The 17,853-nt window shown below is 46.3% G+C and overlaps 1 protein-coding gene across 1 annotated transcript in view; it reads right to left on the bottom strand.

The window, feature by feature from the left end:
* Positions 1–17,230, bottom strand: part of LOC142312676 (uncharacterized) — a 56,507-nt gene extending 39,277 nt beyond the window's left edge. The window contains exon 1 of the mRNA XM_075351671.1: positions 17,188–17,230. Within this exon, the coding sequence (XP_075207786.1) occupies positions 17,188–17,230 (43 nt within the window). The remainder of the gene's footprint in view (positions 1–17,187) is intronic.
* Positions 17,231–17,853: the final 623 nt, after the last annotated feature.

The raw sequence follows: 17,853 nt of genomic DNA, 5'->3' as shown, positions 1-17,853 counted from the left end.
CACCCTCATGCACATTTTGCTACGCTAATGTTATAGCAAACTCAGGGAATTCATTGCTGCATTTGATAATTCGGAGGGATAGAAAGTGAGGCTTTCTTTAGCTTTTCCTTCTGTTCATAGACAGCATCTCCAAGTCCAGACCCGAAGAGCAATTTCTCCTCCACGTCTAAGTGTGGAGAGGCAGCTAGTGCGCATGCATGTGCCGATTTACCCCAGCTGCAGCCTAACTACAATGTTTCGCCTAGTGAGTATGCTCAGCCTGACTGTGCCATTCCTGAGGCTAAGTCTTCATTTCGGGATACAGCGCATGCTCCCACACTTAGTGTGAAAAGCCTCTTTGCACAGGTACTTGCATTCCGTGCCGGGTCTAAGTCCTATTTTGTGCCGAGACACCATGCTAAAGCTGATAGTCTTTTTTCAGAGACTCTATTTCATGCAACTGACCATGCTCAGGCACTTACTGCATCAGAAACTAGGTCCGGTAATGAACTCTTTGGCCCTGCCCCTGATGTGGGGGGGCCCATATAGACCACAGGGCATCAGGTGTCCTGACGATGTGGCCAGGCCACTCCCAAATGGCTTGCAGAGGCCCGCCCCTATGACTTGTCACCTCATTATTGATGGTCAGACGATGACTGGTGAGGTGTTTGTGTCGTGGCAGCCATGAGGTCATTATTGAAGTTGCGGTTCCAAATAGGACGCTAGTTATGCCACTCATGACGTGTCACTCTGCTTTTGTCTCCAGGAGGTGCATTGTGGTCCACCCTGGTTTGGGGCGGACCCAGGTTATAAAACGGGCTGGAGCCAACAAGGAGGTGCACAGTCTTCTATTATGCTCCGAAAGAGCACACCTCCATGTGTTGAACCCATTGCGGCTTTAGGCCAGAGGTAGGCAGGGATAGGTCGTCGATGCAGGCGGCCACCACAGTTGGTAACGCAGAACGGTTAAGACCAGCTGCTGTCCTACAAGTCCTGCTTCTGCAGCCCAGTGGCATTAACAGGCCTGCTGCTGCTGATGCGCCTGCTGTCCACAGGTGTGGCCCCAATGCACACGGTCAGCGTACTGAATGGCCACTGTGATGTTAACAGGGAGTTCCTGGGCTGGGTGGGCGTGTGGACCCTGTGACGCTAACAGGGCTCCCAGTCTCCAGATCCGAGTGGCGTCTAACTCGGTTCAGGCAACTATTAGTTTCATAGCCATACAGATCTGTATCCTCCACCTAACCTTCCAGTTGCCAACCTCTCCTTTTCCATCTGGGAGCACGGTGGACATTGACTGCTGATGGGGATATATACCTTTCTCTTTCTTTTCTTATTAATTTTCGTTATATAGCGGTAACATAGTATATACCACCTTATCCAAATCTGCCAGTCCCACCGTAACAGATGGTGTTTCTTCATCAAATGTTACTTTTGCTTAACCACCAAACCCACGGACAAAAACTTTTTTCCCCTTTCCAACACACCCGTTCCCCTTTCCACCAGCATTTGTCCTTTTTCAACTCATTTGGTATATGACCAAAAGTGCAACTCTGCAGGGACACCGTACTCAACGCCATCTCAGCACAGCAGCCAGCCCTCGGTCCCTCAGATGTGGACAAGTAAAAGACCATTTCCTCCTATCCATGACAAAGCATTGAGATTCACTCTGTGCAGCACTGGTGTTTAGTGGAAAAGCAGATCTAAGATTGCGTACCACCTTCTGCAGATACTCCTGTGTACGTGCGTCCCTTTCTATGGCAGGAATTATTTCGCCAAATTTTGTCTTGTACCGGGGATCTAACAGTGTGGCAACCCAGTAGTTAGCATTACTTCGAATTCGTACAATCCGAGGGTCATGTTGTAGGTAGTGCAGCAAGAAGGCGCTCATGTGTCTTGTGCATCCAGGAGGACCAAGTCCTTGGTGTGTTGGTGGAAGAGAGGTGAGAATCGTGCCTCCTTCCTCTGCCCTCTCCCCCCAACCTCGCACAACCGAAATGTGAGCAAGCTCTCACTCATCTGCTGAGTCTTCCATGCCCATCGCCAGTTCGTCCTCCATTTCTTCATGGGCTCCTGCACCTTCCTCAACAATTTTTGCTGATACTATGCGCCCTTGTTAATCCCTATCCCCCACCATGACTGCCGTCTAGGTGCCGCTCAACGTATGGACCTTGTACATCTTATTATCCCTTCTGCATATGACTCCTCCTGTACTTCCTCCCCTTCCTCTTGGACCAACACCTGACTCTGAATAATGCTTACAGTGTGCTCCATCTTGTAGATGACCAGAATTGTCACGCTGAGAATGGCATCGCTAGTGCTAAACATCTTCGTCGACATTTGTAAACTGTGTAGAAGGGTGCATAGGTCCTTGATCTGACACCACTCCAGCAGCGTGATCTGCACCATCTCTGGATCAAGTTAGCCCAGGGTATACATCATACCGTATTTCAGCAGGGCTCTGCGGTGCTGCCACAGACGCTGCAACATGTGCAGATTCCAATTCCTGCGTGTCGGAACATCGCATTTCCGGCGTTTAACCGCCAGACCCTAAGACTTCAGGAGCGATGAAAGTTGTTGAGCTGCTGGGTGCGAAGGATGAAAGTGAGCACATAGCAGCGTGTCCGCTGCACAAGGCCATGTAGGCCGGGATGGTATTTTAAAAATTGCTGGACAACCAGGTTCAACACGTGAGCCATACAAGGCACGTGTTCCACATTGCCCTGAAGAAGGGTCGCAGACTGGTTTGCATCATTGTCGCACCCGACCTTCCCTGGCTGCTGGTTGAGTGGAGACAACCATTGATGAAACTCGGTCTCACTCTCCAGAGGTAACCGTCCACAATTCCTCAGCGGTGTCTCACATTTCCCCTACATTTCAAAGTAAACATTTGACTGCCTGATGGCCTTGAGCTGTGCTGCCAGCATAGTAAGGAGGTGTGTGGGATTCCTTGGGCGCAGTTACAAGGAAGGGTGGACTGATCACACAGGGTTTGGGCCGAGGTGGAGGACCCACACGAGGTTGAGGAGGCAGAAGCAGTGGAGGAACTTGTACATACAGAGGAAAGATTGACACACAAGTCGTGGGGACGGCAAGACTTGTACAGCAAACCCTTCTCCATCTCTCACCATAGTTACCCAGTGCCCAGTCAGCAACATGTAACTCCCCTGTCCATGCTTACTGGTCCAAGTATCTGTGTTGAAATGCACCCTGTCAGACACAGAGTTTCTCAAGGAATCGGTGAGGTTGTGTACGACCTACTGTGGTAGCGCGGGCACGCCTTTCTTGGAGAAGGAGTGACGACTGGCCATCGGCTCTTGGGGCACTGCAATGGGCATAAGGTCTCGAAAATCCTCGGTCTCAAAAGGGTGTAAAGGCAGCCTTTCTGTTGCCAACAAGTTGCAGATGATGAAACTCAACCTCTTAGGCATGTCATGCCCTTCAAAAATCATGTAAAACACAGCGAGGGGACTCCAACCACAGTCTCCCTCATTTCCACTAATTGGGCCACACACACCCCACTTGACTGACATCAGTTGATCCCCCTTTTCAAAATGAAACAGATGCTTTGCATGAAGCACTCTCAAAAATACGCGTGCCTTTCCCGTCCCCTGGATGACCCAGGGGAAGACAAGTCCTCTGAGAGCCATGATTTGTTCATTTTGGTTCTTTTAGAAACACAGCGAGGGGACTCCAACCACAGTCTCCCTCGTTTCCACTAATTGGGCCACACACACCCCACTTGACTGGCATCACTTGATCCCCCTTTTCAAAAATGAAACAAATGCTTTGCATGAAGCACTCTCAAAAATACGCGTGCCTTTCCCGTCCCCTGGCTGACCCAGGGGAAGAAAAGTCCTCTGAGAGCCATGACTTGTTCATCTTGGTTCTTTTAGAAACACAGAGAGGGGACTCCAACCACAGTCTCCCTCGTTGCCACTAATTGGGCCACACACACCCCACTTGACTGGCATCAGTTGACCCCCCTTTTGAAAAAGAAAAAGATGCTTTGCATGAAGCACTCTCAAAAATACGTGTGCCTTTCCCGTCCCCTGGATGACCCGGGGGAAGACAAGTCCTCTGAAAGCCATGTCCACATTGTCAGTGGACATACGCGTGTGCTTATCTGCCAGCAGACCCCCAGCAGCACTGAAGACAGGTTCCGAGAGAATGCTGGCTGCAGGACACGACAAGATCCCCAAGGCGTACGTGGCAATCTCAGGTAATTTATCCAGATTGGAAGCCTAAAATGAGCAGGGCTCAAGTTGCACAGTAATGGCATCGATGATTCCTTGCATATACTCATATATCTGTGTGTCCTCCTCTTTTTCCTTGTCCAGCTCTTTTGTTTTCGCATGAGTATATGTCTTGTCACTTTCCCATGTGTTTGTGTTGTGTTGTGAGTTGTTTGTCACCTTTTGGACACCTTTGAGGGTGTTTTCTAGGTGTTTTTCTGTGTTTGTGAATGCCTGCCATTGTTTCCTATGCGGTTCGAGTTCGGTTCGTCGAACGTTCGATGAACCGAACTCGAACGGGACGTCCGTTCGGCAAACCGACCTCGAGCCGAACCGGGACCGGTTCGCTCATCTCTACTCCTGACCCCTGGCTTGTTCAACTTCCCCGCAGATCCCCTATACTAGGGTATCTATCAACTCCTAGTGGTCTAGCATCTCATTACACTTAAGTGCTCGACATCACAGGTTTGTGGTCGTTGTTTCATAGACAACACATCAGAGCACCTGCGAGTACCCGAGTACCCCGATGCTCGATTGGGTACTGAGCAGTGCCGAACATGCTTACTCAACATTAATTATATTTAATTGTAGAAGAATAACTTCTATTTTCTGACATTGTAATCAGCTTACAAACAAGCACATTTCAGTGGCAATACAATTAGTAGATAGTCTACTGAGTTTCCTGGGACAATTTCTGGCTCGTAGGCTTGCCTGTTGCGGGAGCCTGGGAATTACAAGAACACAACGCCTATTATCAATGAGGGTCCCAGTAACAGACCAGCTTTAATGTCCAGAAATAATTTACAGTTCATAACAACACAAATGTTGGCTCTTGAGCTGTGTATTTAAAGATTATTCACTTGACTTATTTCCATACAGAACCACATGGTAAATATATATGACACGCTGGCAACAGAACGTTCCTCCGTCTAACTTTCTACATTCTGAGAACTGCTAAAAGTTTCCCTGTGAGAGGTCTCATTTGGTAGCAATCCAGCAAACACCCACGGCACAAGTTTCTCTCTTCACCCTGTAATTGTTCTGACTATTGTCTAAATTATTTTCTTTCTGCTTACGTTTTCTGTGCTTGTTACGAGAAATGTTTGAACAAATTAATTTCGGGACAGATAAAACCGAATGCAAAGGAAAAGCGCTCCTCAGAAATTATTAGCTGCGATAAAAATATAACTAGCCAGCCTTCCCACACAGCAATTTCAGAGGGACATAATAAATAAGAGAGATCTAATATGTAGCTTATTTGTTGCTTTTGAAGACGTACGTATCCATTTTCCTCCCTGGGCCTTGTTACGATCTTGAAGATGAAAGTTACTTTCCATCACTCTGCTCTATATACAGACACACACTGTATAATAACAATAAAAGAAAGATAGAAAGCTCATTCTTGGAACTTTGTCACTATTGTGTCTTCATCATGATATGCCCCATCTCTGTGCAGGTGTCTTTTAAGTCATGATGACTTGACTATCTAGACTAGATTAGCATGAAATTAAAAAAAGATATAAACATAATAAATGAATCTAACCCCATCATGTTTTACTTGTTTGTTTAATTTGAAAATTGTAATTCATGAAAAGAATGTTGAAATATTTAAATGTGAAATTAACTAGATTTTGAATTTTCCAAAATGTAATACTGTATTAGGGCTTGTGCGCACGTTGCGTTGTGTCACTGCAGAAAATTCTGCAGTGATTTGACAGCTCATGTGTAGAGTTGAGCAATGTTCGATGTTCGAGGTTCGCCAATTTCATGTTCGAGTGATTTTGGGGGGTGTTCGAGCTCGAACTCGAGCTTTTTGCTAAGAGCTCGACAGTTTGAGTTAGGTTCGAGAACGGTTCGATCAACAAAAGCGTGGCTTTTCACAGTAAGGCTATGGGCACACGTTGCTATCTGCATGCATCTTGCGTCCCCAGCACAATCCCTCTCTCTTTCCTACTCACCGATCACGGGCGCCTCACTGCACGGCTGTCAAAAATCTGCGGCGTCTTTTCCTCTTTAGAAAATGGCTGCTGCTTCATTATTCAATCAGGTATTCCGTGCTTTCCCCGCCCATCGACGCCCATGATTGGTTGCAGTCAGACATGCCCCCACGATGAGTGACAGCGGTCTTACTGCAACCAATGGTAGCCGCCGGCGGGCGGGTCTATATCGTGCAGTAAAATAAATAAATAAATAATAATAAAAAAAATGCGGTTCCCCCATATTTGATACCAGCCAGGATAAATCCACACGGCTGGAGGCTGGTATTGTCAGGATGGAGAGCACCACATTATGGGGAGCCCACCACCCTAACAATATCACCCAGCAGCCGCCCGGCATTGCTGCAGGCATTAGGTACGACAGTCCCGGGACTCCACCCAGCTCATCCCGAATTGCCCTGGTGCGGTGGCAAACGCAGGTGAACATGTTAACGCGAGTCCATTGCAAATGCATTGAAATGAAAACGCATTTGCACTGGATCCGTTTTTGCGTTAAAAAAACATTCATGACGGATGTTAAAAAAACGTAGTGTGAAAGCAGCCTTAGTCAGTCTCAGCTAGTCAGTCAGTCAGTCTCAGTCAGTTAGTCAGTCTCACAGTCAGTTAGTCTCAGTCAGTCAGTCAGTCTCAGTCAGTCAGTCTCTCTCTCTCCTCTCTTCTCTCTCTCCTCTCTCTTCTTTCTCTCCTCTTCTCCCCTCTCTCTTCTCACTCTCTTCTCTCTTATCTCACTTCTCTCTCTCTTCTCTCTCTTCTCCTCTGTCTTTTCTCTCCTCTTCTCTCTCTTCTTTCTCTCTCTCCTCTCTCTCTTCGCTCTCTCCTCTCTCTCTTCTCTCCTCTTCTCTCTCTCCTCTCTCTTCTCTCCTCTTCTCTCTCTTTCCCTCTCTCTCTTCTCTCCTCTTCTCTCTCTCTTCTCTTTTCTCTCTTTTCTCTCTCTTTTTTCTCTCTCTTTTCTCTCTGTCTTCTCTCACTCTTCTTTCTCTCTCTCTCTCTCTCTCTCAGACCTGGCGATGATCAGCTGATGCGGTCACCTGACGGAATAAGCTGACACTATAAGTCGAGCAGTGAAGCCGGCTTTTTAGCGCCCGGCCGGCTAAACTATCAGCTGATGCTGTCGGACAGGAGTCTACACAGAAGTATGTAGTTTGTTTGGTTTTTGTTTGCACTGATGCATCATCTGATTGTATGAAAGCTGTTTATACAATCAGCTGCTGTGTCATGTGATTAAGGTCCTTGAACTTGACACACCATCTGATCGCTTTGCCTTCCAGCAAACCGATCAAATGATATTGGATCCGGATTGGACGGCACGGGACCCTTGACCCAGGATTACTGTGGAGGGGGGTTCTTTATTTCAATAAAGATGGAGTCACTAATGGTGTTGTGTTTTATTTATAATAAAAATATTTTTCTGTGTGTTGTGTTTTTTTTATCTGTACTAGAAATTCATGGTGGCCATGTCTAATATTGGCGTGACACCATGAATTTCGGGCTTAGGGCCAGCTGATAATATACAGCTTGCCCTAACCCCAATATTACCCAGCGAGCCACCCATCACCAGGGCAGCTGGAAGAGTTCGATACAGCGCCAGAAGATGGCGCTTCTAAGAAAGCGCCCTTTTCTGGGGCGGCTGTGGACTGCAATTCGCAGCAGGGGTGCCCAGAAAGATTCAAATCCCCAGCTGCCTAGTTGTACCTGGCTGGACACAAAAATTGGGCGAAGCCCACGTCATTTTTTTTTTTAATTATTTCATGAAATTCATGAAATAATTAAAAAAAAGGGCTTCCCTATATTTTTGGTACCCAGCTGGGTACAAATAGGCAGCTGGGGTTTGGGGGCAGCCCGTAGCTGCCTGCTGTACCTGGCTAGCATACAAAAACATGGCAAAGCCCACGTAATTTTTGGGGGGGGGCAAAAAACTCCTGCATACAGTCCTGGATGGAGTATGCTGAGCCTTGTAGTTCTGCAGCTGCTGTCTGTCTGTATGGAGGAGAGCAGACAGCAGCTGTAGAACTACAAGGCTCAGCATGCTCCATTCACTAGTGTATGCAGGAGAGGAGACAGCAGCTGCAGAACTACAAGAATCAGCATACTCCATCCAGGACTGTATGCAGGAGTTTTTTGCCCACCAAAAAAATGACGTGGGCTTCGCCATATTTTTGTATGCTAGCGAGGTACAGCAGGCAGGTACGGCTGCCCCCAACCCCCAGCTGCCTATTTGTACCCGACTGGGAACAAAAAAAATAGGGAAGCCCTTTTATTAATTATTTCAAAAAATTTCATGAAATAATTAAAAAAAAAATCGATATGAGCTTCGCCACATTTTTGTGTCCTGCCAGGTACAACTAGGCAGCTGGGGATTGGAATTTTCAGCACAGGTTAGCCCGAGCTTTCTGGGCCCCTCTGCTGCGAATTGCAGTCCGCAGCCGCCCCAGAAAATGGCGGTTTCATAGATGAGCCATCATCTGGCCCTGTATCCAACTCTTCCAGCTTCCCTGGTGACAGGTGTCTTGCTGGGTAATAATGAGTTAATACTAGCTTTGTTTTACTAGCTAGTATTAAGTCAGAGATTCTTAATGTCAGGCAAGTTTTACCCGGCCATTAAGAATCTCCAATAAAGGGTTAAAAAAAAAGACACCACACAGAGAAAAAATACTTTAATAGAAATAAATACACAGACACATTAGAGACTCCATGTTTATTAATCCCTCTCACCCCTCCACGATCCATGGTCTTCTATCTTCTTTTTCCTTTAACCCATACAGCTCTGCTACATCAGACAGCGCTGCATGGAATGAAGGACACTGCTGCTCCCCGTGCCCTGCAGTCTATTCACTCAGTTACTGAGCAGAGGCTGCAGGCTGTAAGCGGTGATGTCACCGCTGACAGGCGGGTTGCTATAGCAATGGTGATCTCCGTTATTGACCGGCTGTGGTAGCTGGTGAATAACGGAACGGGGAAGCAGAACGGGGAGTCGACAATGTGGCAGAGCATTTCGCTGGTATACGGAGATGCTGGAACAATCACCGTGTACAAGAGAGTGCAATGACAGGACCTAGCATGACGTCATAGCCATGTGACCAGTCTGTAGCCAATGAGATAATAGACACGTGACTGGTCACATGCTTTTTTTTAAATCACGGAAGGTCCTATCATCAGTGCTAGTTACCGGGAGGACGCAGCGATTATCAGAAGGAAAAGCGCATAGTACGCATTGCGGGGACCTGTAAGTGTTATGGCAATGTTTATTAACTGTATGTGTACATTTATAATGTGTTTTTATGTGTTTGTGTTTGCCCTCCCATTGTTTTCAATGGAGTTCGAGAGGTTCGTCGAACAGTTCGCCGAACCGAACCGAACTCGAGCCTTTAGAGGCTGGCTCATCTCTACTCATGTGCGATTCAAATCGCTGCAGAAACACTGTATAATGGATGTGTGATGCCCTGGCAAAACCAGGTAGTCACAGATAGGCCCCTGCATAACACCCTTCCCCCACTTAGGAAACACACAGCCAACCTAAAACCCTAGTCACCCCCCCTTAGGGAAAGACAGACACACCAGTGGGCGTGACCAGGCGGTAGGACATGCCCACCCAGGTTTCTAGACAGCCCGGGGCGGGAAAACAAGCAGATCAGTTTGTAGTTCAGTTTGGAGAGGAGTGTAGGCTGGAGCTAAGTGTAGCTCCAGCAGAGAAAGTTCTAGTTGAACGGTGCCAGGGTAGGCGCCCTGGTGCCTTTGGCTAGGAGGCAGATGGTGGTCTCCGTCAGCAGGAGATGGGAAGACGGCTCGGCAGAACCGAGGTGGACCGGGACAGGGTTGTAGCCCACCGGTACCGACACGGGGAACCGACTCAGAAACCAGAGCAAAAAGGGTGGGTACTCGGACCCTGAAGCCAGGACCGGAAACAAGTGGGCTGGTTAATTAACCGATTGAGGCCAGGACTAAAGGTTCTGTCCCACCCAAAGTCCCTCATAGAAGACAACAGCCCACCGATAGGGATAAGAGGTCACCGCCAAGGCCCATAGATCCCACGGGCCAGTGTCTGCGGGCATGGCTCCTTAGGCCACATCCAGCCGGGAGCAGACTCCTGAGTTCCAGACTAGGAAGTCCACCTTACACAAAGTCAGTGCAGAGAAAAAGGATAGAGACCACCAGCCCGGGTGGGGGATCCGAATGCAACCGGCCGCGGCGCCGGCCACCAGCACCTTGGTTTACCAGAGACTTGTGTGATTTATTGACTGTGAGTAATGAAGCATCCCCCTTGCCGTGGCTATGCCCTGCAACAGACCCTGGGTCCCGGGGCAACCATCCCTACCCAGTGGTTAACATCCAGCTGCCAATACATCTCCCCCGGGTGCCCCATAACAGCAGCGGTGGTGTCCCAGCTCACCACACACCGTGGGTGGTGTCACGAACTTAATACGGCCTAGCCCGTCTATCTACGTCCCCCCATTTATTCAGCGTGTCCGCGAGACCCCCGAGTCCGGAGACCCTCGAGCCACTACCCCAGCAGGCCCGGATCCGAGCAGTGCCGGCTGCTGGCATGGGGTGGCACAGATGGAGTGTTTCTGCAGAATAAATGCCGAATTCATGCGCTCTGGATGCTGCTTCTCCCATAGACAGAGTGGGAGCAGCATCCAAAGCGTCCGAAATAAGTGACATGCTGCATTTTTAAACGCAGTGATTTTGTCACATTTTTGAAACTCAAATCGCTGCGTTCAAAAAAGCATCGTGCGCACTGATTATTCACAATCTTCATAAATTGTGGTGGGGTCGCAGGGCGCATGTGCTTACGCTGCAGTGCTAGACGCTGCGTAAACGCATGAAATTATGCAACGTGCACACAAGCCCTTATACAGTATAATATATTGTTCCCCACTTAGTTCCATGACAGAACCATCCAAAGCTGTAAAAATGTTTGGTATGGAAATATTACATATTGAGTGGTTTAAATATCAAAAATGTGAATCCGTTTACTATAGAGTTTGTGGTGGGACCTGACTTTACATAGTTTCTAGTCCTTGCACTATTCAATCAGGGGCAGCAGTTTGCATATACAAGTGCATCTCAATAAAATAAAATATCATATAAAATTGAATTTATTTCAGTAATTCATAACAAAAAGGGAAACGCATATTATATAGAGTCATTACACACAGAGCGATCTATTTCAAGTGTTTATTTCTGTTAATGTTGATGATTATGGCTTACAGCCAATGAAAACCAAAAGTCATTATCTCAGAAAATTAGAATATTATATACAGTATCGACCAAAAGTTTGGACACACCTTCTCATTCACAGAGTTTTCTTTATTTTCATGACTCTGAAAATTGTAGATTCACATTGAGAGCATCAAAACTATGAATTAACACATGTGGAATGAAATACTTAACAAAAAAGTGTGAAACAGCTGAAAATATGTCTTATATTCTAGGTTCTTCAAAGTAGCCACATTTTGCTTTGATTACTGCTTTGCACACTCTGGGGCAGATTTTGATGCAGAAAAAAAATCTGCATCATGTCAATTGTTGGGGTGTTCTTTTATATCCCTTCCAGCCATTGACGTGACTAAACAGAACACATGGAAAAAAAACTGCACCAAAGCCGCATGTGTTTTTCGTTTTTCTGTCAGAAGGTGTATTAATGCAGAAAATTTCTGCACCAAATCTGCATCGTGTGCACAAAAGGCTTTGTTTACATATTGCATTTTTTGCTGCTTTCTTTTTACATTTTTTTTTCACTAGTTTTACGCAAATTAATGCAAAGTAAAAGCTGGTTTTTACAGTACCAGCAAACCTTTGAGATTCCAGAAACAGAAGCAGCATGTCAATTCTTTCAGCCTTTTTGCAGCTATTTTTCACCACTTAAAGAAATGAAAAAGTGTAAAAACGTCACTGCTTTTGTGCTGAATTAAACTAACTTTATTTAAACATGTACTGTAGACAAATGACAACCCAAAAATGCAGCAAACCTGATTTTTGGAAGCAGCTTTTCTTACTGCCAAGAGAGACCGTTTTGCTGCAGAAAAAAATGCCGCAAAAATGCAACATGTTAACATAGCCTTAGGCAGTGTTTAATGCCAAAATGGATGTGTTCTGCTTTTCAAGCATAGTCTATGGGAATTTGGGTTTCTTGTCCGCACTATGCTGTTCAAAATGCTGCCTTTTTGTGGCAGAAATTTGGGCAAAAACTCTGCTTTTCAAAGAAGCAACATGTCAATTGATTTTGCCATTTGCGTTTTGAACTGCAGAGTTTTTGCTCAAATTTCTGCCACAAAAAGGCAGCATTTTGAACAGCATAGTGCGGACAAGAAACCCAAATTCCCATAGACTTTGCTTGAAAAGCAGAACACATCCATTTTGGCATTAAACACTGCAGTTGAAAAAGCAGCAAAAAAGCAGGTAAAAAGCAAAGTGCGGACATAGCCTTAAGGCTACTTTACACACTGCGATATCGGTCCCGATATCGCTAGTGTGGGTACCTGCCCCCATCTGTTGCGCGACACGGGCAAATCGCTGCCCGTGCCGCACAACATTGCCCAGAGCCGTCACACATACTTACCTGTCCGGCGACGTCGCTGTGACCGGCGAACCGCCTCCTTTCTAAGGGGGCGGTCCGTGCGACGTCACAGCGACGTCACTGAAGCGTCACTGAACCGCCGCCCAATAGCAGCGGAGGGGCGGAGATGAGCGGGACGTAACATCCCGCCCACCTCCCTCCTTCTGCATAGCAGCCGGGAGTCAGGTAAGGGGAGCTTCCTCGTTCCTGCGGCGTCACACGCAGCGATGTGTGCTGCCGCAGGAACGAGGAACAACTTCGTTACTACTGCAGTAACGATTTTTAAGAATGGACCCCCATGTCGCCGATTAGCGATTTTGCACGTTTTTGCAACGATGCAAAATCGCTTATCGGTGTCACACGCAACGGCATCGCTAATGCGACCGGATGTGCGTCACAAATTCCGTGACCCCAACGACTCCGCATTAGCGATGTCGCAGCGTGTAAAGCCCCCTTTAGTCATAATCAGTGGTTTTTGATAGGTCTGCAGGTAAATAGACAACAATCCAACATTTCTCACAACTGTCTCAGAACTGTTCAGAAATTTCTGTAAATTGAGGCATAGTTCGAGCTGAAATTTAGCAGGGTTGTGTCAACGTCACTCAAGAGGGAGCATTCCTACCCTGTTCTAATGAGCCCAGTTTACCAACAGCTATACTACCATGTTTTTCCAAAAATAAGACACTGTCTTATACTTTTTTTGCCCCCCAAAAAAGCACTAGTGGTTATTTTTGGAGGAGGTCTTATTTTTGGAGAAACATGGTTGGGGGTAAGTTTACCCCCCCAAAAAAGCAGACCCCCCCACTTCCCAGGAGACTCATACTTAACAGACCCGGACGTCTGCGTGGCTCCCAGGTCCTCCCTGTGATCTCCGGTGGGTGCTGCATGCCGTCCTCCACTGCTTCTGGCTGACTGACACTGACACACACACACACACACACACACACACATTACATCAAGCTTTACAGAATACTTCTGGCCGCAGGGAATGATGGAAGGAAGTCACATGTCCGCAGGTCCTGTAAGCTTGTGTAGCACCCAGGGAGCAGGGGTTGTTAGGCACGGGGAATCTCGTACCTGAGTTATTCGTCACCGGGCTTGTATGATGGTCTGGGATGTCGTGGCTTTGTGTCTCGAGGTGTACATCAATAAGGAAGGAAGATGGTGGAGGTAGTAGTAGGATGAATATCGTGACACCACCTGTGGTATGCGGCCAGGGATTTAGCCGCCGCTGCTGTCGCTGTCTTCCGAGTGGATGGTAGTAGCAGCCAGAGATGGTATCATTCTCTACAGATGGAGCGTGCCCCGGAGAGGATGATGAGGGGAGTAGTGATGGCAGTTTGCGCCGAGGCGCGGGGCGGTGGCGCCGGTAATCAAGAGTCCGAGTCAGTAGCTGCGGTTCCAGGTGAGAAGGCTGGCTTCTAAGCTTTATGTAAGGTGTGAATGTGGAAGGAGGTGATTAACCCCCTCCTTACCCGAGGCGAATATCGAACCTAAAATAAGGTGGAATACTCTGTGGCGACTGAAGCCTCAGGGGCACCACACTAGCATTACGGCAGGCCCTTGCGCTCCACTGCACAGCCTCTCAGGATTCTGCCAGCTAGAAGAAATCAGTGTCGCTGGATGTAGTGAGTATGTGTGTGATGTGATGTGTGCAATCTGACTGTGTGTGTGTGTGTGTGTGTGTGTGTGTGAGTGTGAGATCACTGCAGGTCCTCTGCTCTTGCATCTGGGGAGTATGATTGCAGGTTGCCCGTTTTCTATAATGAAGTGTCCTGTAGTATCTGTAACTTTTGTTAGCTGCACGGACACTCCATTATTGAACCGCGACTAGGGCTTATTTTCGGGGGAGGGCTTATGTTTAAGCCTTACTCCGAAAATACTGAAAATCCTTGCTAGGGCTTATTTTGGGGGGGGGGGCTTATTTTTGGAAAAACACGGTAGTAAGTATGTTGGAGCTAGCTACCTCAATTACAATGCAGAAATGTAAAAAAGCTACAGCTTTATGTATTATTCGACATTTCTTCTCGGTCTGAAATCTCTGACTGGTTCAAAACAAGATTAAATGTTATTTTTGGAAATATGAATGGTTCATCTTGTTCTTTTCACATCCTTTTGAAATCAATATGTAATCCATTGGTTTTAATGGACTTGTGTGGTTCAGCATGTCTATTCAGTGGTCAGCATGTTACAGAGGTAAGCTGAATTATTCTCATATGCTATTGTGATATTCTTGTTTATACCATTCATAGGATTCACAGAAATATTAAACACAGATTTTGTTAAAAAAATGAATCTGTTGAAAGAGATGGAATTTTCTGAAAACAGGTGGTTAATTCACACTAAAATATTCTGCTATGAGACTTCTAGAATAAAATGATTAGACTAATTAGAGGAAAATAATTAGCAGAAAACCATATTGGGTTTTTTTCATTAAAAAGTCATATTGACAAGACAGTTAAACAGAACATGTTACCTACCCTTGCATCAAGGTTGAATATACTTTGAAGGAAATCTGTTACCTATATAAAAGTTATTTACTTGCCAATACTGTGGTCATCTGCCAGCTTAACTATAACAGCAGCTACAGGGAGAAAGTGTAGTTATTTTCTCTCTGCAACGTCTTACATCTAGTCATTGAGGCAGTGCAGGAGACTGTTAGGGGTACTTTGCACACTACGACATCGCAAGCCAATGCTGCGATGCCGAGCGCGATAGTCCCCGCCCCCGTCGCAGATGTGATATCTTGTAATTGCTGCTGTAGCGAACATTATCGCTACGGCAGCTTCACATGCACTTATCTGCCTTGCGACGTCGCTCTGGCCGGCGAACCACCTCCTTATTAAGGGGGCGGGTCGTGCGGCGTCATAGCGATGTCACACGGCAGGCGGCCAATAGAAGCGGAGGGGCGGATATGACTGGGATGTAAACATCCCGCCTACCTCCGTCCTTCCGCATAGCCGGTGTGAGCCGCAGGACGCAGGTAGGAGATGTTCCTCGCTCCTGCGGCTTCACACACAGCGATGTGTGCTGCCGCAGGAACGAGGAACAACATCGTAACATCGGTCCTTCCGAAATCATGGAAATGACCGACGCTACACCGATGGTACGATTTGGACGCTTTTGCGCTCGTTAATCGTATCATAAAGGATTTACACACTACGATATCGCCTGTGTTCCCGGATGTACGTCACTTTCAATTTGATCCCACTGACATCGCAGCTGCGATATCGTAGTGTGCAAAGTGCCCCTTCGGCTATGTTCCCACAAAGAGCTTTTGGTATGTTTTTGACACTGTGTATTTTTGCTGCATTAAAAAAGGGAAAGTAGCATCTTACAGTTCCAGCAAAGTTGATTGGATTTATAGAAATATCCTGTCCACTGTGTTACTTTTTTGCTCAGCATAAACTGATCTGCAGGTGTGTTTCAAATCTTCAATTTGTCAATTTCTTTTGCAGGTACACTGAATTTTTTAGTGCAGATTTCCCAGTACACTTGCATTAGATGCAAAAAAAACTGGAGGTAAAAAAAGCATATGCGTTCGTAGTGTCTTTCTGCCATGGAAACACATAAAAACTACATGTAATTCAACTACATGTAATTCACACCTATGTGTATCAATAACGTTTTGTCAAAGCCAAATACTAGGAAGTATCCAAAACAAAGCAGCTTTATTTAAAGCACAGGAGATGTGGCATGATCAGACCATGTGCCTGTACAGTCAGACACAGCCATTACACAGCACATAGCAGGGGTTATCCTATGGTCCTATTCCATTATGGTTTAGTAATAATTAGATGTAGTAATAATAATAATATCACTAGTGGTGGGCGAACCCCAATTATAAAGTTCAGGCTCCGTACCAGACACCTAGTGTCTGTGCACACACACCAAACATGGACTTATCAGGGAAATCTGTGTTACTGTTCGGACTTGCCACTTAGCAGAAAGAAATTAAAAAAAAGTTGAAAGGAACCAAAATAGAGAACTCTGTATGTAAAGGAGAGACAATGGCACTTAGTAAGTTTAAAAAAGAGAGATAAAAATCTAAAACGGCATTTGCTCACCTGATGGAGTTGTGGATATTTGGGCAGAACTCCTGAAAATGTATCAAATAAATCCAATAGGTGCAGCCTACCTGGTGTACTGAAGGAAATTCCTCTAAGGCCCCTTCACACATCCGTGTCTCCGCTACGTGTGACGTCTGTTTTCACACGCACCAGAGACATGGGCACACGTAGACCCATTAAAATCAATGGGTTCGCGCATACGTGCGTGTTTTCCCATGGACCATGTGTCCATGTGGAACATACATGTGTCCATGTGCTCCACGTGTAGACATGAGATCCGTGTGACATCAGTGTGACATGTACCGAAGAAAATCACGTTTCTTTGAAATAAAATGAATTTCTACACTCACCTTCCCCAGCACTGCTGTCTTTGCCGCTACTGCCCCCACTCATTATGCTCATCGCATATTCACCGAGGACCGGAAGCAGCAGCACCACGGAGACATCAGCACCATGGACAGGTAAGTATAAAAATTCATGCTATCCATGTGCTATGCAGATGTTACATGGCTAGCACAACTGACAGCACATGCTGAACACACACACGGACACACAGACACACATACGCACCTATACCAGGGACCATGCAAAACATGTCAAAGAGGCCTCAAAGAGCCCAGACAGTGCGTAATGAGGGTTGAAATACCAGGTGAAGAGTGCATATATATGATCCCAGTTTACTGACCAACCTCCAGACACCTGAAGAAGGTTGGATACAGCCAAACACATTCTGTTTTTAAATAAAGTTTTTTGTTTTATTTTTATATTCTTCTGATACTTCTTTGGTATTTTTTCCATTGGATTACATCTGCTATCATGGGAACACCCTTCACCTGCTATCTCAAGCCTCATGATGACACAGATAGTGTTACTTATCTAATATATTTAGGTCTATCATGTTTGAGATTGTGATGGCAAGCCTAAATATCTAATCCGATGCAATGTAAAAATTGAACTGCCGAGCCTTGGTATCTAGGCCTTTCATAAATATAATAGAGCTTGTATATCTAAGCTTA

The sequence above is a fragment of the Anomaloglossus baeobatrachus genome, chromosome 5 (assembly GCF_048569485.1).
Source record: "Anomaloglossus baeobatrachus isolate aAnoBae1 chromosome 5, aAnoBae1.hap1, whole genome shotgun sequence".
NCBI classification, from domain to species: Eukaryota; Metazoa; Chordata; class Amphibia; order Anura; family Aromobatidae; genus Anomaloglossus; species Anomaloglossus baeobatrachus.
Note: the sequence above shows the minus strand (reverse complement) of the source record. Positions and strands in the feature narration are given on the sequence as shown.